Source organism: Pelmatolapia mariae, linkage group LG10_11 (assembly GCF_036321145.2).
Source record: "Pelmatolapia mariae isolate MD_Pm_ZW linkage group LG10_11, Pm_UMD_F_2, whole genome shotgun sequence".
NCBI lineage: Eukaryota > Metazoa > Chordata > Actinopteri > Cichliformes > Cichlidae > Pelmatolapia > Pelmatolapia mariae.
Window position 1 is genome coordinate 73,981,114 of NC_086236.1, and position 15,558 is coordinate 73,996,671.

A 15,558-nucleotide genomic window follows, 5' to 3' on the forward strand; every position below is an offset into this window, starting at 1 on the left:
AAGAAATCATTAAAAGCATAAAGTTACCATGACATTCATGCCCATTACGAGTGGATGTAAACATGTGACCAGTCTCAGCGTTTGTCCACTTTCTCACAGAAAGTTTCTCTTCCTGAAAAGAAACAATTTTCTAAAAAAGTCTTTCCTGTCACTTTAATGTAAATCTGATTCTAACCTGATCTGATCCGAACCCACAAACAGTCCTTTGAGTCCCAAAGTGAGGACCAGAGATAAAGTCCTCAGAAGGTCTAACACTCTGACCCGTCCTCACAAAAATGGACATTTGACCACAGACACAAAAACGCACTCTGCTGCTTTTGGCTGTTGGATTCTGGTTTGGAGATGACAGAAAGATGTGCTGGAAGGACAGCATGCTGCATCCCTCTGTGTGTGTGTGTGTGTGTGTGTGTGTGTGTGTGTGTGTGTGTGTGTGTGTGTGTGTGTGTGTGTGTGTGCGTATGCGTGTGTGTGTGTGTGTGTGTCGCCCACTCGACCATTCATGTGTTCAGTCACTGAGGTGAAGAGTCAGAGACGTGATAAACATGAAGGCGGTGAGGATTTCTCAGGTCCTCGTCCTGCTGTAAAACTGCCTGAGCATGCTGTCATCCTCCCTGGCTGGACTGAAGAGTGTGCGTGTTTGTTTGTACTTGTATTACAGACTCTGTGGGGACTCAAATCTGTTGGACACATTGTGGGAGCACGTCTCGTTTTGGGGACAAAGAGCGAGTCCCAACAAGTGCAGGTGCATCTTAGGATGAAGACTGGGTTTAAGGGTTATCCTCCTGATGATGAATGTACACGACTGTAACGTCAACTTGATGATGAAGGCATGACTGTGTGTGTGTGTGTGTGTGTGTCAGGGTTGGCGAGGAAGCGACAGAGCGTGACCGATAGAAAAAGATGTAGACGCAGATAGGACAGAGATAGAAGAGATATGTTATCAGTACTTGTGTCGGGTATTTCCTGTGAGTGTCTCCATCTGAGCTGATTAATAAGGACCTCAGATCTCTACATCAGCACAAGTACAGCATAAATAATAAGGTGTGATTAGAAGTATTTCAGCATAGTCAGAAAAACTCCTTTACTCTTGTTTACATCCCTGAATCCTAAACTTCCTCTAATACTGCAGCTGCAAGTGATCCATGCAGGTTAACACAGCATTCATCCCCCCTGGTCCTCCTGTCCTGGGACACTTCAGGGCAACAGTCAACCCAGTTTTATTTATATAGCACCAAATCACAACAGTAATCACCTCAGGGTGATTTATATTGTAAGATAAGGAGCCTACAATAATACAGAGAAAACCCCAAAAATCAGACGGCCCCCTTCTGAGCAAACACTTGGTGACAATGGAAAGGAAAAACTCCCTTTCAACAGGAAGAAACCTCCAGCAGAACCAGATTCGGGGAGGCGTGGCCATCTCAAAAAGGGCGAGGTCTCTTTGACTGACAGATGGATGGAGGGCAGGCAGCTGTAGCTGTTACCTGCCTGCTAGGCTTCTCCTCGTTCTGCATCAAGTTTATGCAGTTGGTGCAATTGAAAGTATTTAATGTAATTGTCCAATGAAATCCCTGCTGTGCGGTTAACTGTACAAACACGCTACCAAAGACGTCCATGCTCCAGTTTTCTGATAGAAATTCTCCCATTTTATTGAGTTAGCACAAGTTTGCAAGTATCTGCACGCACACATGCACAAGGCTGATGGATAGAAGTCACTAACAAAGTCTGCTAGTATTAGCAAATTCATTACTCCATGCTCTCATCCTTATTTGATCAATTCTTTCTAATAAAAAACGGAGGCAGCCAAATGTTAACAATGTTTGTCACGTGAAAATGACATTTTTGGGCTCCACTCATTATCAACATCATGAAACAGGAAGTCTTTGAAATGGAAGTTTTTTCTTTGTTAGAGCTCAGAAGAACTGGGTGCTGCCCCTCAGCAGGCTTCCAGTAATTGACCAGTCACAGTAAAGCATATTTTTAGGGAGGGGAGCGAACAACAGGAGCTAAAATGATTTGTTTCGAGATGAACCGTGCACTATAACAAGTATAGGAACTGTTTTAAACTCTGAATCATCCAAAGCTGGTCCATGGATAAGGTACGCTTTAATAACAGATGTTACTCGATTTTGACCATTTCATAAATGAATGTCTGACACGCGGTTCCCGTGTTCATGCCTGGGTCATAAGTGTGTTTTTTATTAAAGAGTCCGGCTGCGTTAAGTGCACATGAAAGAAGAAGACGTCAGATTGACTCTCTGGGAATCAGAGCCACTTCAGCTCGGACAGAAAGGATCACGAAAGGATCGCGACTGCAGCCACCAGCTGCTGAATGAATCCTGAGCACAGGTTTGGTGTCTCTTCTTATCTGTGATGTATTTAATCATGTGGTTTGTTCAAAGGGAATACGCATTTACGACTGACACCTCACCACTGTTGAACTCACACACAAAGAAAATCTTTGTGATGACGACAAGCAGCTGAAGGAAACCAGTGAGACCAGTTCATGTTCTCACATCTTCTGCTGGAACTATTTCTAACGCAGCCTCAAAGCAACGAGCCGCACTGCAATCCCACTGAGCTCTGTGTGAAGGGAAGGAGGCGGCTCTGTTTGCCGAGCTCGCTCCACACAGACGTGAATGAGTGTACCGTCAGCTGATTCACCGTCTCTGCTAACATCCACAGACAAACAGGAGGAAACAAACCCTGAGAGCAGGAAGAAGAGCAGGAAGAAGAGCTGAAAACAGCGAAGAAGAGATAAAATCCCAAGAGTGAGGACGACAGCGCAAAACTCATGATGTGCACAATTCTTTTTTCCTCTTTTTTAATAGCCAGTACATAAAACTAAGCCTTGGTGATACAGAGCATACACCTGAGCAGTTTCATGGTCCCTCATGGAAGAACTTTCATCAGCGCCCTTATTTCCCCGGGGTCGCCACAGCAGATTGATCCACGTGTTTGATTTGGCATAGATTTCCCCCCAGATGCTGTTTCTGATGCAATTATCCCAGTTTGGAACCAGCACTAGTGATACATCAGCTTGTCAAATACCGAGGGTGGGTTTGCATCTTCTCCCAGTCTCAAACCAGGAATCGAGCACTGAACCCTCACAGAGTCAGGGCCTCTGAGTTCTGCCAGTACGATATAATCAAATTTAAAACGCTCCAAAAGGCTCAAACAGCACAAATAAGGTCCAAAGATCCAGTTCATAATTCTCCAAAAATAAAACACCTAAATTTTGTTTGACTCTGTCTTTAATCACACAAACGGTTTCATTACGTGAAGCCAATACTGTCAGTAACTAAAGGTGATTTTCAGTAAAAGCTGAAATTTGACAGTAGAGGACGGCAGGTCTAACACGTTCTGCATCAACTAAAATTAATGTTGCCACAGTAACAATGACTCGTGTTTCCTATTGTTGTAATTCTTCTGTTATTCAGTTTTATGGAAATATTTTCAGTTTATCAGCATCAAAGTTTTCCATGTTTTAAATATTTGTTGCAAATTGATGAAGTAAAAAAATGCTCTTCCTTTTTCTGCCTCAGACCAGTCTGACCTCTGAGCCTCCTTTCCCACAGAGAGCGGATGCTCTACGTCCCACGAGCCACTTTGGGAAGCCTGGAAACAGACCTCCAAATCCTCTACCTTGCACTGCCACAACACAGCGTCTGAAGACAACAGCCAGTCTGAGTGACCTTAGACGAAGTTCAGTTAAAGCTGCTCAGTGGCAGGAGCTGAACAGATGGGTGATCTCTGCTCACTAATCAGCCTGATTGATTTTACTGCTCACAGACTGTAGCACATCTGCTGAAGGAGCTACAGTGCAAGCATGTACAAGCCAATATCGCCATCTAGTGTCCGTCTGCAGAACTCTTTCTGTCCTGCAGCTTCAGCACTGCTCTGTGTCCTCTGAGCTCGAGTGTGAGGCCTCCATCAGCAAAAATCCAAACGTTCCAAATATTACCATCAAACATTTAAAAATCCACCCAACAGGAAGCAAACGTTTATAAATAGATCGTAAACACTTTCACATCTGACCCACGAGTTTTGTTAACAAAATCGTTAGTTTTTACTTTTTCATGCTTCAGTTTTTATTTTTTTACTCATTTTTAAATTAATTTTGTTTGTCTTAATGTGCCTTTATCACTAATTTTACTTATTACTCTAAATATGTTCTCTATGTAACCTATTTTCTACACTAAGGCATATATATGTATGTATTTATTGAAACGTGTTAAATAAATGTAATTTTTTTTATCCAACAATCAAATCTAATTGGAATTAAAAAGCAGCAAAAACATCCAGATGCCATCTTAAAACAAGATGATTCAAAGCTACTCACAGCTTCTCTCCATCTGCAGCTTTGGCATCCTGAACCAGAAAAACTGAACCAAAACTTCCTCGGCCCAGATTCTGCAGGATGCTGTATCGCTTAGCAACCAGACCACCGCCTCCGGGGGTCAAAGGTTGGCCGGCTGCCACCTCCTGGAACCGAGGCATCCTGTCAGCTCACCTGTGGAATAAGAAGAGGCGACGGAGAGCTCAGAGTCACCAAAAGCACAGTTTGACTTCCCCGAATGGAAAAATGATATCCATGTATTACGTCTGTGTGTTCACACTGGCCCTCCACAGTAATTCACTGGTCCAGTGTTCCACGACCAGGACCAAATACGTGTCAGTGGGCTTAAGGAGGTCCTCAAAGTGTTACTTCCACCACCCGACAATATCCTCAGTCGTAATCAGTAGCGCTACAGCCGCAATATACGCAGTGCAGGTAGAGCACCGCTTTCCCCTCCCGAGTCGCCTTATCAGCTGCATCCAAAGTCCCACAGGCTAACCAAGCATGATAAGACTCCTTCTTTAGCGTGATGGTTCCTTTTACCTCTGATGTCCACCATCTTTTGTGGTTAGCACCATGACAGGCACCAAACACCTTGCAGCCCCAGCTCAGTGCAGCAGCTTCAGCAATGGCGGTGCTGAACATGGTGCATCCAAACTCAGTGTTTCCCTTGGAATGCTGTCAACTCTCTGCCAGAGATGGGAGTCTCCTGGACTGTGGGCTCTGCTAGGCGTTCCCAGTGTACCCTCACTATACGTTTAGGCACATTGGGTCTATCCAACATCCTCCTTGGCCACCTGATCCAACCCACTGTATCTGGTTGAAACCTCTCAACCTCACGCATAAGCTCACGCTCCTTCCACATCAGACAGGTGACGTTTCATGTCTCGGTAGCCGGGCATTGGTCTACCAGGGTCTCCACCCTTGGTCGCCACCCAGCACACTGCATGCAACCATATTTCTCCTGTATTGGCTTCCCTTCATTGGCTTCCTGTTAAATCCAGAATTCAAAATCCTGCTCCTCATATACAAGGTCTTAAATAATCAGGCCCCATCTTATCTTAATGACCTTGTAGTACCATATCACCCTATTAGAGCACTTCGCTCTCACACTGCAGGCTTACTTGTTGTTCCTAGAGTATTTAAAAGTAGAATGGGAGGCAGAGCCTTCAGTTTTCAGGCCCCTCTTCTGTGGAACCAGCTTCCAGTTTGGATTCAGGAGACAGACACTATCTCTACTTTCAAGATTAGGCTTCAAACTTTCCTTTTTGCTAAAGCATATAGTTAGGGCTGGACCAGGTGACCCTGAATCCTCCCTTAGTTATGCTGCAATAGATGTAGGCTGCCGGGGATTCCCATGATGCATCGAGTTTTTCCTTTCCAGTCACCTTTCTCACTCACTATGTGTTAACAGACCTCTCTGCACTGAATCATATCTGTTATTAATCTCTGTCTCTCTTCCACAGCATGTCTTTATCCTGTCTTCCTTCTCTCACCCCAACCAATCACAGCAGATGGCCCCGCCCCTCCCTGAGCCTGGTTCTGCCGGAGGTTTCTTCCTGTTAAAAGGGAGTTTTTCCTTCCCACTGTTGCCAAAGTGCTTGCTCATAGGGGGTCATATGATTGTTGGGTTTTTCTCTGTATTTATTATTGTGCGATCTACTGTACAATATAAAGCGCCTTGAGGCGACTTTTGTTGTGATTTGGCGCTGTATAAATAAAATTTAATTGAATTGAATTGAATTGAACCCCTAAGCCACCTTCTGAGGGTGGTGGGCCTACAGGAGGGTGAGCCCAAGTCCTTTCTTTGGGCTGTGTGGGGGGCTGGGCCACATGAACTAAGATCCGGCCACGAGGCTCCAGGGCGGGGCCCCGGCAACCCTATCTCGGGCACGTTGAACTGTTTCCTAGGCTTTTCACTCATAAGGGTTTCTGAATAGCTCTTTGTCTGGTCATTCACCCAGGACCAATTTGTCATTTGACAACATAGCCCCTGGGATTCCTGGGATACACAAAACCCTCCACCACAATAAGGTAGCGATTCACAGAGGGGATCATAGATTAATTTCTAAAGACAGAGTAAAATAAAATCACAGATGTGGTATTTCTTTCATTCTGAAAAGAAGAAGAAACCAAAAAAGTCTAAAAAACGTTTTTGCTAACATGAAAAGACACGGGAACATCAAATCCATCCCAGAGTGAGAGAAGTGAAGCAGAAAACTGTTAAGGCTTTCATCACAGGAGTTATTTTATTTTGAAAACATTTCAGGAAATTGGTTTTATTTTGAAAATGTGACCGGACACATAAATGCACACGCTCAATCGCTTTGGGTACCAGTATCATGTCTTTTTTCAACAACTGTTTTCTCGAGGTTAAAGCATGCGCGGGATGGAGGACACGACAACCGGAAGCTTATCAGCTGTTTGTATCCGCTGCTTTAACCAGCTCGTTTGTTCCCGTAAAACCGACGGCGGAGAAGAAAAAAGGAGAAAAAGAGCTAAAAGTGTCCGATAGTGAAGTACTGAGGATCTCGATGAGTGGCGGAAAAGCTGCCGCGTCATCTCGCGATATTTGGGTTTTAAAATGAACCATTTAACCAGGTAAATAAACTGGAGCGATGATTTGTTGTGTTGTTTACCTGCAGCAACTCTGGATGGCGGACTTCTGTGTTTCCATGGAAACTAAAGACAACGAACGCGCAGGCGCACTGACAAATGCAGGGGAGGAGCTTACATCGGGAGCTCTCACCAGGTGTTCTCACCTTGTTTACTTCCTGCGACCAATCTGCTGCTTCCTCTGTGGTCACATGAAGCTGAAGCGACACAAACTGAATATATTGCATACTGTTACCTCCCCTCCACCATTAACAAATGGTTCAGCCCATGGCCGGACGGCTTTACTTCTTGCTGTCAGTAGCATTTAAGCTGACATAGCAACAAGCTGCGTTGAAAGACCTTCAAACTATAGATCAGTTTTTACCAGGGGCAATTCTAGGATGAGAGCTTTGGGGGTGCTGAGCACCCAGAGAGCTGCCCATCCAGGCAAGGTAAACTTTACTCGTCACGATGAGACTTCTTCCCTGTCTCTGTCAGTCCCTGCATCCTCAAATGTCTCCAGTTGTCCCGAGTTCCCTCCGTTCCTCCCTGTCCTCATCGTCTGTTGTCTTCATCTCCATTATCAGTCATCATAATTTTACCATCTCTGTGCAAGTCTGCAAATTTCTTTATTAAAGCATAAGAATTTTAAATTCATCAAGTCTCTCTGTGCCTGGGTCCTCGTCACAAAACATGACATCACTGTTTTGTACATTTTAACACAATTTAATCCCCACATGTGTGAAAGAAAAGCAAAACACTTTTTTGAAAAGTCTGTAACAAAACCATCAAATCTGATAAAGGTTATTTAAATGCTGCTAAAGAAGAATGGATTGGAATTTTAAAAAATACATATCCTAACCTTAATTACTGCGGGAGAATAATGAATGATGCTCACAGTGAGTAAAAAATAAACTGAGTGCATTTTTTGGACAGAGATACACTTTTAAAGTGTGTGTATGATATAATACAGATACATAAAAATACACTCCAAAAATAGAAGAGTCCTTGAAATGTACAAAATATTATTAAAAAATTAGAAAAATGGAGACACCTTGGCCTATGGTACAATGTATACAATGTATGAAAAGATCTTTACTGCAGATGCTACTATGGCTCTGCAGATTTTTTCTTTTCTTTTAACCTATGTCGCCTCACCTTGAAGTTGGCAAATCTGTCTATCACATTTTGGTGGTCAAGACTCTCAAGCATCTCTTTCTCAGCTGACATCACAGCCAGGTGCTGGAGTCTGCTTTGACCCATGGTCTAATAAAAAAAGTCCTCTCTCAGTGTACTTTCAACAAAAAGGCAAATAACCAAACCACATGTACATCTAATACATGATATAAATATTGAAACACTGATCCAACATTATCCTTTATTGATGGATCATTTGATCTGATCTTATATGAACCTGGCTGTCTCTCTGTACACACACAGACGCACACCAGGAGTTATAAGGTTAATGGGCATCCAGTCAGTTAGCTAGTTAGTACCTTGAGTTTAATATCGGCACATATGACAAAATAACCAGCTTCTCTCATTCCTTTTCAAACAGGACAGTGGTAACAGCAGCAGGCTACGGACAATTTTAAGTTTTAGATTTTAAATAGGCTTTATACATTTCAATGGGAGCAACAGGACGGTCAAATATTTACTACAGAGCAGGACGGATTGTAGGGTAGAAAACATCATCGGGAAACACGTTTTCAACACAGCAGGTTACCTGGTGTAATGTTTTTCAGCTAAAAAGAAACATGACTCCTACCGAACTATATAAAGAGTAACTTAGGGTTAAATGCAGCTAATATGTCCTATTTTAAGGCAGGCGATTCCACCTCCGCTCCGCTGGGTCTCGGGCACCAGAGCCAGAGTAGGGTAGAGCTGGAACAAACCATTTTGGGAGGGGGGGTGTCTATACTTTTGTTGTTAAAATTTTCCATCTCAATTACGTACTGTATGCTTTTTTATATTTTTAGTAGTGTGTCCCACAAACAGCAAATATTGTCAAAAAAAGTAAGAAATCTTTGGGGGTGCTTTGATTCATTTTGGGGGGTGCTGAAGCACCCCCCAAAATGGGCTAAAATCGCCCCTGGTTTTTACATTTTATTTTTCGGCCAAGAATTATAATAAAAAAATATATAAGCGATGCTTTTCTGAATTCTATCGATACGTTTGTTCTGCAAGAAATTGTTAAAAAACGAAGCATTTTCGAAGGACGTCACGAAAAACATTAAAGAAAGAAAAATGCTGCCTCTTTCCTATTGGTTGAAAAATGTACCATGTCGACCAATTGAAAAAAACGACAACACGTGGTTGTTTAGGAAGAGAGAGAGGGCGGGATTTGTGATGTTTAGCGTGTTGGGAGTGTGTTGTGTAGTGGTTGTTGTGTGTCAGTGAGGGCACTAATGAATGTGACAAAGGCAGACTGCAGTGGAAAGACTGTCTCCAGGTGGAAACAGGAGCAGTGATACACCTCCTGCTGTCAGGCCTGCAGCTTTGTCCCTGTGCTGTTCTCCTCTCTCTTGTGGCCACAAACTAATTTTGTTCACTGACACAAATAATTTGTGCTGCATCTTATTGTGACACCTGCTTGTTCTCTCATTGTAGTTTCAGTAGTTGTAAATGTTTGTACAAAAACCTGTGGGATGCATTGACTTTTAGATAAATAGTTGTATATAACTTTGTTGTTGTGTGCATACGTTTTTAAAATCTGACAGTTTATATTTGCATTTCAACTTTAGTCAAATTATTCACTAAACAAATTTGTGGTTTTTACAGTAAAGCGAATATAACTACGACTAGGATTTAATGTTTTTGTGTGATTTCAGATCAGTTGTGTTACTACAGTGTGTCAGTGAAAACTCCGTGTAAATTCAGACACGTGAGGTTGAGCTGAAGAGAATGATACCAAACAAACGAGGCAACAAAAGATGTAAGGGTGAAACACAAAGTAGTGAAAAGTGTGCGGTTATGTCGTGCTCCCCAGAGGGTGAACCCAACAAATCATGAAAATGAGCTTTTTGTTCATGACGGTGCAGATTTCTGACATTTTGTGTAAATTTAAGCAACAATCTGATTTTTGCAGAGTGCAGCGCAGCAAAGGTTTAACATCATGCAGCTGTTTGACGGAGAGGAAAATCTGAGAGAAACTGATCACACCAACCTGCCTCCACCTGCAGGCTGTACGGCTCAGAGACAGTCTCCATGTTGGCCTTCAGAGCACAGGTGTAGCTCCCAGAGTCCTCTGCAATCAAAGGGCTGAGATGGAGGGAGGGGCCAGTGTCTGAGAGGGCGTGGTTATCTTTGAACCAGGTGACCTCCAGTTGGTGGAAAGTGCAGCCTGAAGCACAGAGCAGTGTGACGGTTTCACCTCTGCTCAACTTTTCATCATCACTGGAGCTGATTATTCTCATTTTAGACCCATCTAAAATCAAAGTGTTCATTAGTTTGAATAAACAGTCGTTAATATTAAAGATTAATATTTGTGTGAGAATCAGGACATTTTTCTCTCACCATCAACTCTGACAGTCACTCCTGTCTTGTTAGTAAAATGTCCTTCACGATGATCAGCGTCCATCCTGAAGCGAAAGGTTGCGTTGTCTCCCTGCTGAACATCTCTGATCTGTAAAGTGCAGTTTGTCTTCATGTCTCCCAGATATTGATAACGAGGATTGATGTTTGCTGAGTTACTGTCATACACAGAGGGAGTGTTAGTGTAGCAGTACCGGTGGTTCTGACACCAGAGGACTCTGACGATCTTTAGTGGAACTTCTGTTTGATTCACTTTAAAAGACTTCAGAGGTGTGAAGGTGCAGGGGAGGGTGACAGTGGATCCTCTGACAGCACAGGTAGACGTGAAAGGATAGATCACAGTTTGACCCACAGCACCTAAAGAGGAGCAAACACAGAGCTGAGATTCAAACACAGTGACTCAGTTTAGAGACAGAAAATACAGACTGCTGTGTGTGAAGCTCTAAAACAAAGTTTCCGAAACGGAAAGAAGTCGGTTTGATGTGAAAACACAAGCAGTTACAATAAGACACATAAAAATGTTAAACAGGTCTTACCTGCCAGCAGGAACAGGAGCCCCCACAGACTGTTTTTGTCCCAAACTGCCATCCTCACGTTTTAATGAGCCGACTGAATGACTTCTTCTTTAAACGTGTGGTCAGCAGTGCTGATGAAGACACTGACTGACACACTGAGGTGGTGAGTGTGAACTATGTGGTCGGTACTGAACATCCTCCTTTTATTTCACGAGGTATTTTTAAGCTTCCGTTAGGTTGCAGAACAGTTTTGTGGCTGTAATATTTCCGGTGATATGACCATAGACTCAAACACCGGAAGCTTCATGGTTAGTTTTCATTCAGCGCAGCAATTTCTTTAAACTGATGCTCAAACACGACGCTCTTTACTTTGCAACACTGGACTTTTGTCTTTTTATTAGGATAATAAAAAGTCATTTTTTGCCTCTGGAGGATTTTATGTCTCCAGATCCTCCATCCATCGGATTCTGACTGCTCTTCAGCAGAAATAACTCAGGAACAGAAGAGATGGGAACTGATAGTGAGCGCATTCATCTGTAGCTCATGAGGGTGAATATCACAATGATGAGCAGCACTGTGTGCACACTGAGCAGAGTCAGATGGGTTCCTGAGAGAAAATAAGGTCCAGTTATTCAGCGTATTTACCCTCTGGGTGCTGCAGTTTGAGAGCTGTCAGTTTGCTGTTGACTGATTTGAAAAGTTTTCCAGGTAGCGTTCTCATTCCTCCAAGCCACACAGATCGGCGAGACAAGAACTTTATTTTTATTGGTTCAAACCAAACCATACATCACGCCACACTTCACAAAGTGAAACCAAATCCACGAAGCTCTCCACACGCAGTTCTTGAGCTAACCTGAAGGCCACGTGAAGTGTGGAGCTGTGCAGCCCCTGACTCCACAGAAAGGCGGTGGCGTCCGCTGACTGATCAAAACTGATCCCGATCAGTTTTGTGACCGGACCTGGAAGTGCGAGGAACACCTGGACTCACTGATTTGGAAGGCTGAGCGAACACTTTTGGCAACATAGTGTTTTCAACACTTATATGAGCCCTGTGAATAGCTGGCACCACAGACCTGCTGCTGGCAATATTTTAGAAGAAAAACATCTGTATCACACACACACATTCTCGTTTTCATATTGTAGTGAGGACATCTCATTGACATAGTTCTTTCTGTAGCCGCTTACCCCTAACCATCGAAAATGATTGGCTAACCCTCAGCCTAAACCTAACCATAACTACTACTAACCTAACCACATCGATAGCCTCAAAATTACCTTCAAACTCGTGTGGACGGGTTTTATGTCCCCATAGGTGACTGTTGGTCCCCACAAGTATCCTAACATTTCAGATGTCTAAACATGTAGACACACACACACACACACACAGAGTGCTCGCTGGAGTTGTCTGCAGTCTACTCTGCCACCACCAGAGGGAGCCAGTGGAGCTCAGATCCACCCGCCTGTGTCTGAGGTCGTGTGGTTGTCTTCCCTTTGTATTGTGTCGTGTCCTGAGTGTGAGAACATCACAAACACATACCTTGATTATTGCTCCTGATCACATGACTTCAGAAATTCAGAACTTCGTTCAATCGAGTCTCAGAAATGTAACAGTTCAGCGCTCGAGCTTCTTCCCGAGCACTCAGGTCTTCAGGTCAGAGGTCACTGTTGGTCCCACGTACTCGGTTCGGCTGTTCAGGCACTGTGGAATCCTCTGTGTAGACCCCACTGATGTTTCTATACAAACGAGCTTTTAATTAATATTATTATTTCATTTATATTTCTGGTTTTATTGTGAAGCCCTTTGTGATTTCTATCTGTGAAAAGTGCCGTATAAATACATTTTACTTAGTTACAAACGTTTTCCTGTCGAGTTCAAATGAAGGTCTGAATAAATCCTTTATTTGAGAAACAGCTCACTGATGGTTTCAGTGTTTCTTGTCTGTCAGAAGCTTTTACAGACTCTGGAATAAACAGTTCAGACATTCATTTTGGTTCGTTGATGATCTGGTTTATTGAGAGATTATGTGTCATCATCTTTAAATGCTGCGGTCACTGTCAGGTAGGCGCATCATTAATATGTCAGCACTTTGTCTCAGAGTTCAGGATTTGACTCTGAATTCGTTAAAGCTGCTTTAAGATGAGAGAAATAAGGAGTCAGCTGTTTCGTTACCTGCTGTTCGAACAGTTAGACACACATCGAACTGTGTTATCTGTCACATAATTCAAGCACAAACACGGACTAGCTGAGGCGAAGCCCAGCAGGCCGCGAGCAGCTACAGCCGCCTGTGTCACCGAGGACCGACTCACTTTTGGACTCAGCCTTGTGGACGTAGCAGGAACTGCAGGTTTGGGCACGTCAGCCCTGGCTTTGGTTCTGGTGCTTGAGAACAGAACGCAACTCAACATTAAAGAAGAGAAATAAGATCAGCTCGGTGACGGTAGTCTTTCACAGGGGTTGAACAGAAGCCTTCTGCTTTTCCTTCTGTACAGTTTAGGCTGGAGTTCAGGAAATGAGAGGCAGCTATGACTCCCATCACACGCTGCCTGTGCAGGTTGTGTCCCATCAGAGTCCAGGAACACAGAGGTGCTCAGTTTATATAAGAATCAAACCAATCAAATAATGTTTCCACTAATTTAAAAAAATCTTATGGAAACATAAAAAATTATTGGTGAAAAATATCCACCTCTAATGAAGGCGAATCATCCGACTCCAGCCAAAAGCCTCAGCTGGGTGCAGATTGATGAGGAAACGTTTTTCTTCCTCACATCACAGAAACCACGTTTATTTCATGCGTCACACTTTTTCACAGCTGCAGCTCTCCACACACTTCCTGTCCGGTGTCACTGCTGTTTACCTGCTCTGACCGGTGGAAACAGGGCGTGCTTCCTCGCTCTTCCTTCCTCGGTGGACCAGGTCATGATGTCACGTGTGGGAGACAAACACAGACACAAGAGGAGTGTTTTTTCTCTCTGTTTAAAGCATCGGTTTATAAACTCAAACCTTCAAAATACACAGCTGCTTTAAACACAACTGTAAAAAACACGTATCTGACATTATTCTGTCAAACTGTCACAACACGTGTTTTATTTAAGACCATTAACTCTGCTCTGACTGTACCGAGCCCTCGTCTGCACCTGTGAACGGTTTGTACGCTGTTTTCTTGAGGTCTCCTCCACCAGGGCTCAGATCTTTCTGCTCATGACCTCTCAGTCTCTGCTTCCTGCTCTGCTGTCTTCTTTGAGCCGGTGACTCTGTCCTCTTTAAAGGAGACTGTTGGTCGTTTTAAGCCTGCAGGGTCTCCAAATGATACTACCCCTCCTCGACTCTTAAAACACGTGTTAACTGCAGTTGGAACTCTGCTTTTTGAGCTGGTAAACCACAGTTTGATGTCAGATGTTGTCCCTAAAGATGTTAAACATGCTGTAGTCAAACCCCTGATTAAAAAACCTGCTCTTGATCCTATGACTCCTGTAAATTACAGGTCTATCTCCAAACTATCTTTTCTTTCCAAATGTCTTGAAAAGAGCTCACAGCCAATAAACGGCCTTCCTTGGAAAGCAAAATGTTTTAGATGTTTCCCAGTCTGGTTTTAAACCCTTTCACTGAATCAGCCCTGTTCAAAGTTTTAATGACATATTTTTAGCTCCTGTCGCTCGGGACTGTGTTGTTCTGGTGCTTTTAGATTTGACAGCTGCGTCTGATACAGTGGATCACGTCATTTTACTCTCTGGTTTGGAGCACTGGGTGGGCACGGCACTGGAGTGGTTCAGGTCCTACTTGGCAGGGTGAACTTTTGTGCCGTGCTGTCCTCCGCTCCTCTGTGGTGTGGTGTCCCACAGGGCTCAGTTCTCGGCCCCCTCCTCTTTTCTTTGTATCTGCCCCCTCTTGGTTCTGTACTGAGAAAACTCAGTTGCGTTGTATTCCCCTTTTATGCTGATGACTGTCAGATCTATGTCCCTCTAAAGAACAAAAGCACATACTCCACACAGCCACTACTTCAGTGTCTTGAAATTAAGGCTTGGATGTCTCTTAACTTTTTAAAATTCAATGACAAAAAGACCGAGGTGATGGTTTTTGGTAGCCCCACTGAGACCCCCAGTGTGTATTTAGTTACCTTGGCCCAGTATGTTAAACCAGCTGTCACAAACCTGGGGGTCAAAGTGGACTGTGATCTGAAGTTTGACAGTCAGATTAAGGCAGCTGGCTAAAATAAAGCCAGTTTTCACAGCTATCCACGCCTTTGTTAGCACTCAGCTGGATTACTGTAATGCACTGGGCTCAGCGCATCATATATTACTCATCTACAGAGGGTGCAAAATGCCGCAGCTCGTCTTTTAACTGGCACTCGAAAGTTTGAGCACATTTCCCCTATTTCAGCTTCACTTCACTGGCTGCCCATTACTTTTAGGATTCATTTTAAAATTCTTTTATTTGCTTTTAAAGCTCTCCATGGCCTCGCCCCATCTCATCTCTCTGAGCTGCTACAGCCTCATACACCCACCCGCTCTCTCAGGTCAGCTGATCAGCTGCTCCTGCATGTACCCAAGACAAAACTTAGAGATCGTGCTTTTGCT

The 15,558-nt window shown here is 43.6% G+C and overlaps 1 protein-coding gene across 2 annotated transcripts in view; it reads right to left on the reverse strand.

Moving 5' to 3' along the window:
• Window positions 1–10,193, reverse strand: part of nek11 (NIMA-related kinase 11) — a 71,447-nt gene extending 61,254 nt beyond the window's left edge. The window contains exons 1-2 of one of the 2 annotated variants that reach the window (XM_063487985.1): window positions 10,101–10,193; window positions 4,343–4,513 (exon numbers count right to left, since the gene is read on the reverse strand). In XM_063487985.1, coding sequence (XP_063344055.1) covers window positions 4,343–4,500 — 158 coding nt within the window. In that variant the 5' untranslated portion in view covers window positions 4,501–4,513; window positions 10,101–10,193. Of the gene's footprint in view, window positions 1–4,342; window positions 4,514–6,978; window positions 7,016–10,100 lie in introns of those variants that run through there. The other variant, XM_063487986.1, reaches the window with a different exon arrangement.
• Between the last annotated feature and the right edge of the window lie 5,365 nt (window positions 10,194–15,558).